Source organism: Rhagoletis pomonella, unplaced genomic scaffold (genome assembly GCF_013731165.1).
Source record: "Rhagoletis pomonella isolate Grant_MI unplaced genomic scaffold, Rhpom_1.0 Rhpom_scaffold_00005, whole genome shotgun sequence".
Classification (NCBI taxonomy): domain Eukaryota; kingdom Metazoa; phylum Arthropoda; class Insecta; order Diptera; family Tephritidae; genus Rhagoletis; species Rhagoletis pomonella.
Genome location: NW_023458559.1, coordinates 7,157,763 through 7,164,924, shown reverse-complemented (window position 1 = coordinate 7,164,924; position 7,162 = coordinate 7,157,763). Strand labels below are relative to the sequence as shown.

Here is a 7,162-nt window from a genome sequence, read left to right as displayed (position 1 = left end):
TTGTTTTATTTTATTTTACTAGTTTATTTTATTTAATTTGATAATTTTATTTTATTAGTTTAATTTAATTTCATTATTTTATTTTATTAGTTTATCTAATTTAATTTGATTATTTTATATTGTTAGTTAATTTTATTTTTTATTTTTTTATTTAATTATTCTATTTTATGTTATTAGTTTATTTTACCTTATTATATTTTATTTTATTTGATTTTTTTATATCATAAAAATCTGCAGTTCATAGTTATAAACAGGGACGGAAAATAATCATATATTTTAAATTTTAAACAAAAAATCAACAAAGTTATAATCGACATATTTTCTACTGGAATTTATAATGATTTTTTATTTTTCGAGTTCAACCAATAAAGATTTCATAGATCTCCCTCAAAATAAAAATTATTATTCAACGATTTTTATTTTTTTGATAAAAAATAGTGATTATTTTATGATTTTTATTTTTTCGCTCAAAGATAAAAATTATTGAGTTTTATTTTTTCACTTAAGAGTAATGATTAAAAAACTCAAAATATCATTTTCTGAGGTAGCGACACATTAATAAAAGGAATAAGTCCCGAAATTTTTAATAATAATTACCTATAACTAATTATTATTTTTAAGCAAAAAAAAATAAAGTAATGATTAAATGCTTATTTGGTTTTATAAATCCATATTTTTTAATTTTTTTTTAATATTTACATGAAGTGTTAATTGAAAAGTGTGTGACTCAAAATTCACTTTTCATAAAACGACAACCGCGCGCTTACAAGATTTTTTCGTTTTGACAACTTTGGACGTTAGTTGACTTGCTTTTATTTTCCCTTTCCCCATTTTTTTACAATTTTTGCGCATTTCTACTTTTAACCAAATCTAGAAATAGCCAAATTACATTTTTGGTATTTTTTTACCATTTCTCCGCTTTTCTTATAAAAAATCTAAAAATAGCCAATTTTCATTTTAGCCTAACGGTATATCGCAAGAGCAAAGCCAAAAGGTGAACAATTTCATCTCTTTCTGTGGTAAAAAATTTAGTTTGGTGAACTCTCGCATCAAATATTTATTTTGGTGAACTCCCGCATCTCAAGCCTTTGAGAATTTAGTAGTACTAAAAAAATTTAACATTAGCATTTGCTCCTTCTCATTAAATTAACATTCTCTGGTAAAGATAAAGATTAAGATTCTGAGTCATCTGTTGAGATCATTTCTATGTCATCTGTGAGTTTAAGAGATTTACTTTTAATTAATTTAGAAGTTTTGTTATTGTGGAGGTTTGAGTAAGAGCTTGCGGTTGTGCTCTTTATCAAATGAGAAGTTTTTGTGAGGTTTGGAGTTAAAAGTGTGTTTGTACTATATTGATCGGGAATAGAATTAGTGAGATTTAAAGATGAATTCGCGCTTGTGCTTGCTTGGGTCAATGTGCTGTTGTTGGAAGATTGAAGGTTGCTGCAGAGAACTTAGATAGATAGAGAAGGTGCAAATTTTTGGAACGTAAAATTGTTTGGCTGAAAAATAAATCCATGGAATATCACCAGAGAATGCAAAAAGCAAGCTCGGTTTTTGCAGCATGCACCACAGCACTCATAAGCTGACGGCGTAAATTTGCATATATGTATCACCAACGGCAGCTAATTTTTCTAAATTTGCCACAAACCTCTCACTCCACCATAGAATATGGTAGTTAAAATTGGTGTGGCGAACTCCTTGATCTCAGTGGTGAACTCCCGCATCTCAGATCTTCTAATTAGTACTCGAAAAAATGTTACTTAACATTTGCGCCTTCTCATTAAATTAACATTCTCTGGTTGCATGTGAATGCAGAAACGTATTCATGTATATTTTTTTTATAAAATTAAATAAATTAATATAGTTAAATTATATTAAATGTACTTTTATATTAGTTAGAATTGCTGATTTGCATTTCTGCATGACCAGTTGTTAAATATAATTTATTCAGTAGTTAATGTTGTTAAAAACTTAAAAAGCATCTGTTCAATATCGCTTCTTGTACGAGTATTATATTATGTAAATAGTAAAAATGCATGTTAGTTAAAAAAAATGATAAAATTGGTTTTTTCACATACTCACTTTAAAGATGGAGGCATTAACAAAAAAATGTACAAATCAATGCACTTGTTAGGTTAGGTTAGGTTGATGTGGCAGTCGGTTCAATTTACCAACTCACTTAGACCTTTTGAAGGTCCATTGTGGTACCACTGCAGAACACGGGAACCTCGGTGACTATTCTTCAGAGAACCAATTTGAGGCTCTTATAAAGCGTAGAATCGGTTTTATTCCTACGCGTGATAGTTCCGTAAGAGAGCTAAAGAAGGGCCTGCCTAACAAGCTTGCTCTCCTCTTGGCCAAAGCTGGGCAGCTGCAGAAGAAGTGCTCTACGGTTTCTTCCTCTTCCTCATCTCTGTAACTTCTGCAATATTCGTGGGAGAAAATTCCTAGTCTTGAAGAGTGCCTGCCAAATAGCCAGTGACCGGTTACACAAGCCGTGACCTTCGCAATGTCCTCTCTTGAGAGGCACAGCAACTCTTTCGTCTTTTTCTTTTCTATTTGCGGCCAAAGCAGCCTGGTTGTTCTACATGTGCCCTCCTCTAGCCATGACCTGTTGGCCTCTTGGATCATGCTATTTCGAAGTTCTAATTTGCAGGTTGCCATGGGTATCCCAATAGTGCCCCTGTTTTCACATAGGGGTAGATTCGTACCTTTCCTGGCTAGCTCATCAGCCCTGCAGTTTCCTTCAATATCTCTGTGTCCCGGAACCCATATGAGGCTGACCTTGAACACGGTGCTAATATCGTTTAGAGCTGCGAGGCATTCCTGCGCAACCTTCGACCTCAGCATTACCATGTTCATTGATTTAATGGCCGCCTGGCTGTCCGAGAAAATATTAATCGTAGTCTTCGTTACGGCATGTGTACTAAGGTACACAGCCACCTCTTTTATGGCTAAAACTTCTGCCTGATAGACACTGCAGTGGTCCGGAATTCGGACGGATAGTTCCAGTCCTAGTTCCTTAGAGAAAACTCCGTAGCCAACCCTATTGTCTAGCTTGGATCCATCCGTGTAAAAATTCAATTCCCCCCGTCTCCATGGTCTTGGCGTTTGCCATTCTCCTCTAGACGGGATGCTCGTCTTAAAGAGCCTATTGAAGATTGGTTTGGGAGCGGAGTAGTCGACTTCTTGGTTGTAACTACCCAGAGTGTGAAGTATGGAAGCGTGACCAAACCGCCGATCCTTCCATAGCACCATACTTCTTAGTTTGAGCGCTGAATCGGCGGCCGCGTATTTTCCCACCAGGTTCATTGCGGGTAAATTGGTAATCACCTCCAGCGCCTTATTTGGGGTGGTCCTTAAGGCACCCGAAATGCATAGAAACGCTGTTCTTTGGACCTTACTCAATAGTTTTAGGTAACTTGCCTTTTGAGTTGCTGGCCACCATACAAGTATTCCATATAAGAGTATTGGCCTGACCACCGAGGTGTAGAGCCAGTGTGTAATACGAGGTGTTAACCCCCACTTGATTCCGACCGCTTTTTTGCATGTGTATAATGCAACGTTGGCCTTCCTTACTCTTTCCCCTATATTAGGTTTCCACGTTAGTTTCCTGTCTAATATGAGTCCTAGATACTTAACATTCTCCTTCAAGGATATCTCCACACCCAAAAAGATTAGCGGGGAGACAATGGGAGGCCTGTGTTTCCTTGTGAAGAGAATTGCTTCGGTTTTCTCGGGGTTTACTCCGAGTCCCCTACTCTCTGTCCAGTTCCTAAGCGTGGCCATGTTAGAGCGCAGAATCTCCATTAGGGTATTTGGGTATTTTCCTTTGACGGCAATTGCCAGATCGTCAGCATATGCTGTGACATGGCAACCCCCCCCTCTCTAGTGCCACCAGCAGAGAGTTCACCGCCAGATTCCAGAGAAGAGGGGAGAGAACCCCTCCCTGGGGAGTGCCTCTACAGACCTTTCTGCTTATTGTGGTGTTGCCGAGCTTAGCGGTTACCGTCCTGCTGACAAGTATAGACTCGATCAGCACCGCCACATTCTGGTCAACTCCAAGCTCTTCTAAGACACCCGTTATGGCGCTTGCGTTAATATTGTTGAAGGCGCCTTCTATGTCTACAAAGGCAACCAGAGCGTACTCTTTGTCGAATAAACTTTTTTCCACCAACCCAACGAGCGAGTGCAAGGCGGTTTCCGTGGATTTGCCTTTCGTATAGGCATGCTGCGCTGGGGAGAGCCTACTTGTTGGTATCACGCCCCGTACATAATCATCCACTATCCTCTCTAAAATTTTGAGAAGGAAAGACGTAAGACTGATGGGTCTGAAGTCCTTAGGGTTGGTATGAGAGGACCTGCCCGCCTTGGGTATAAATGAGACTTTTGTCTCTCTCCAGCCTAGCGGGATGTAGCCCATGTTAAGGAGGCTTCTTATAATAACCACAATGAACGGAGAGATAGTACCCCGTGATTGCTGTAGCTCTACCGGGTGTATTCCATCAAGTCCCGGTGACTTGTAGGGACCAAAAGTCAGCCCATTCAATTTTTTCGTTTGTAATCAGTCGGTTTCCCAGATCAGATAGCCCCCCTTCATTCTGGGGGTCATTAGGTTCCACCGGCTTATTTCCAGGGAAGTGTGTGTCCAGGAGGAGACCTAAAGATTCCTCGCTCGTCGTAGTCCATGAGTTCCCTTGACCCTTGAGATAGCCAAGGTTGCATGGCGACTTTGCGAGAATTCTTCTTAATCTGGCCGCTTCCGTGGTTTCCTCAATTCCCTTGCAGTAACTTTGCCAGGATTTACGTTTCGCATTTCTAACTGCTTTTTTGTATACTTTCAGATCAGCCTTGTAGGCTTCCCAGTCCTCTGCTGCTCTCGTGGCTTTGGCCTTGTTGAACATTGACCTATTAGATTCACGTAACAAGGATAATTGTTTCGACCACCAAGGTGGTTTGCTTTTTCCCCTGTATCGAACAACCGGGCACCCGGCTGACAAAGAACTATTCATGGCTTTAGTAACCTGATTAACCAACCCCTCCAGCTCCACCTGCGTGGCGGGGTCTCGGGGAGGTATCTTTGGCAGTAAAGTCCTTAATTTATTATTGTAAACCCCCCAGTCGGTATTTCTAACATTTCTGAACTCCCTTACTTGGGGGGTCTTAAGATCTATTTCGAATTCAATATAACGATGGTCAGAATACGATTTTTCCTTCAGTACTCTCCATCTCTTGATTTTATGGGCAAACATGTCTGAAGCCAGGGTTATGTCCAAAACTTCCTCTCTACTCTTTGTTATGAAGGTCGGCTCTGAGCCTAAATTCAAGACACTAAGTTTGTTCCCTAGAATGAAGTCTAGTAACGACTCACCTCTAGCATTCGTGTCCGTACTCCCCCACATCAAGTTGTGGGCATTAGCGTCGCAGGAGGCAACCAGTGGTTTGTTCTTGAAGGCTGCTTCCTCGGCCAAGGTCCGAAACCCGTCTGGTGGCACGTCCTTGTCATGGGCCATGTAGGCAGAGGCTACCCAAAAGCTGGTTTTGTCCAGCTCAATGCTTGCCACTACCAGATCGCCGTCACTAAGCTGTGGGAGCAGGAAGATGTTTAAGTTGTTCCTTGCTAATATGCAAGCTCGAGTCTTACCTGCATTTTGTGCGGCAATAAGCTTAAAGCCCTTCATCCCAAGTCCGCAGAGTCCACCGGCAGCCAGGCGGACCTCAAGGTTCGCAGACGCGAGTTTAGAGTGGTGGAGGTTGATCTGGATCAGCTTCATCAGAATCTGTCCGTTTTACCTCCACCATCGTGACATCCACGTCCGCCTCTTCGATCTCCTCACCCTCGGTGTCATCGGCGAGGAGGTCTTCTTCATAGAATAATGGCCCCAATCCGGATAGCCTCTCCGAGTCAGATGAGCATTGGCTGCTGGGCAACCCTTCTTCACCACCGCTGCGCAGGCCGGACTTGTCGCTCTCCTCACTAAGGTCCAAGCTCGGCTCGTCGCTGCGGTAGATTCGAATGGTTGCGTCATTGAACCCGAATCTCACCGTCCAATCCTTTTGCGCCAGTGGGGCTAGCGATTTGGCGTTGAGGATCAGCAACACCTGCCTTCTATTCTCTACTGGCTCCTCTATCTTCCCTACCCTCCAATTATGACTTGGCAGGTCCTTATTACAGGATCTGAAGATCCGCTCAATTCTTTCAGGCTCGGCGGGTCTGGCCGGAATCCAAACTCGAGCCCTCGGTCTGCTAGGAATGTCTTCCTTGTTGACGGCCTCGAGCTTGGCTCCCGGCCAAACTTCACCTACCTTACTAACGGCCAACCTATAGAGCTGGGCTGACCTATGGTCCTCGCAGGCGATGAGTTTAGCTCTACCCTGATACCATCCGGAATCATGGCAGAGAGGAGGAGGTCCAGGATTTTCGTCTAGGACTTGGAGGTAGATTTCGGCAATCGCTTCCTCCACCAACCTCCACTTCTCTTTGGGGATAGTCCCTTCCTCCTCCCCTCTGTCGATGATTGCCAGTACCTCACCGCCTCCCTTCACTACGTCCCTGAAAGTGGGGTATTTATGGCCACCTGTTCTTGGTCTTTTGGTGACCCCACCCCCTGCCTGTTCAGCAGACCGCTGCCTTTTTGGAGCAGCGCCTGCCGGTCTTCCCAAGCTGGCTACTACTCCCCTCGCCCACTCCAGTGACCTAACCTGCTCCTCCGTGAGCTGCTCTGTCGGCAGGTCCCCGATCTTGTTCACGACCCTCATGGCCGCCTTTTTGTCATAATAGGCCTGCTTCGAGGGGCGGACATGTTTAGCCGACCCCCCCAGGCCTGTGTTTGCAACTTTCCTCGAGCTGCTCGGAATGTCGGCAGCATCCTGCCGGGTTTTTTTCGAAGCAGGTGCCGAACCCCGCCCTTGGGTTGAGGTGTGTGTGGATTGGGGTCTGACTTCCCTAGGCGGAGCTGACGCTGCAGCTCCAGCCATGAATCGGTTGGAGACCGGTTTGCCCAAGCCTCCACTCCCCCCTCTGCCTCCTATGGTACTCGTACCAGGACCAGCCCTACCGCTTAAGCCCCCTCTAACTCCTGGCACTTGTTAACTTAAAAGTTGTTTTTGACTTTTACTGCAATACTCGTAGATATTATTTACAAATAATATCTACGAG

The 7,162-nt window shown here is 43.1% G+C and overlaps 2 protein-coding genes across 5 annotated transcripts in view; both read right to left on the bottom strand.

The window, feature by feature from the left end:
- LOC118738671 (MOXD1 homolog 2) overlaps positions 1-7,162 on the bottom strand; it is a 1,114,343-nt gene that overhangs the window by 673,393 nt on the left and 433,788 nt on the right. The window lies entirely within an intron of this gene.
- LOC118738672 lies at positions 5,500-7,073 on the bottom strand. The gene is made up of 2 exons (XM_036469583.1): positions 5,648-7,073; positions 5,500-5,588 (listed from the first exon to the last, which is right to left on the bottom strand). Exon 1 carries the CDS (start codon positions 6,979-6,981, stop codon positions 5,743-5,745), a length of 1,239 nt encoding a protein of 412 aa, XP_036325476.1. The 5' UTR covers positions 6,982-7,073; the 3' UTR covers positions 5,500-5,588; positions 5,648-5,742.

Bases quoted from the DNA above. Each gene is read 5' to 3' on its own strand.
- LOC118738672 (XM_036469583.1), bottom strand. From the start codon at position 6,981: ATGGCTGGAGCTGCAGCGTCAGCTCCGCCTAGGGAAGTCAGACCCCAA.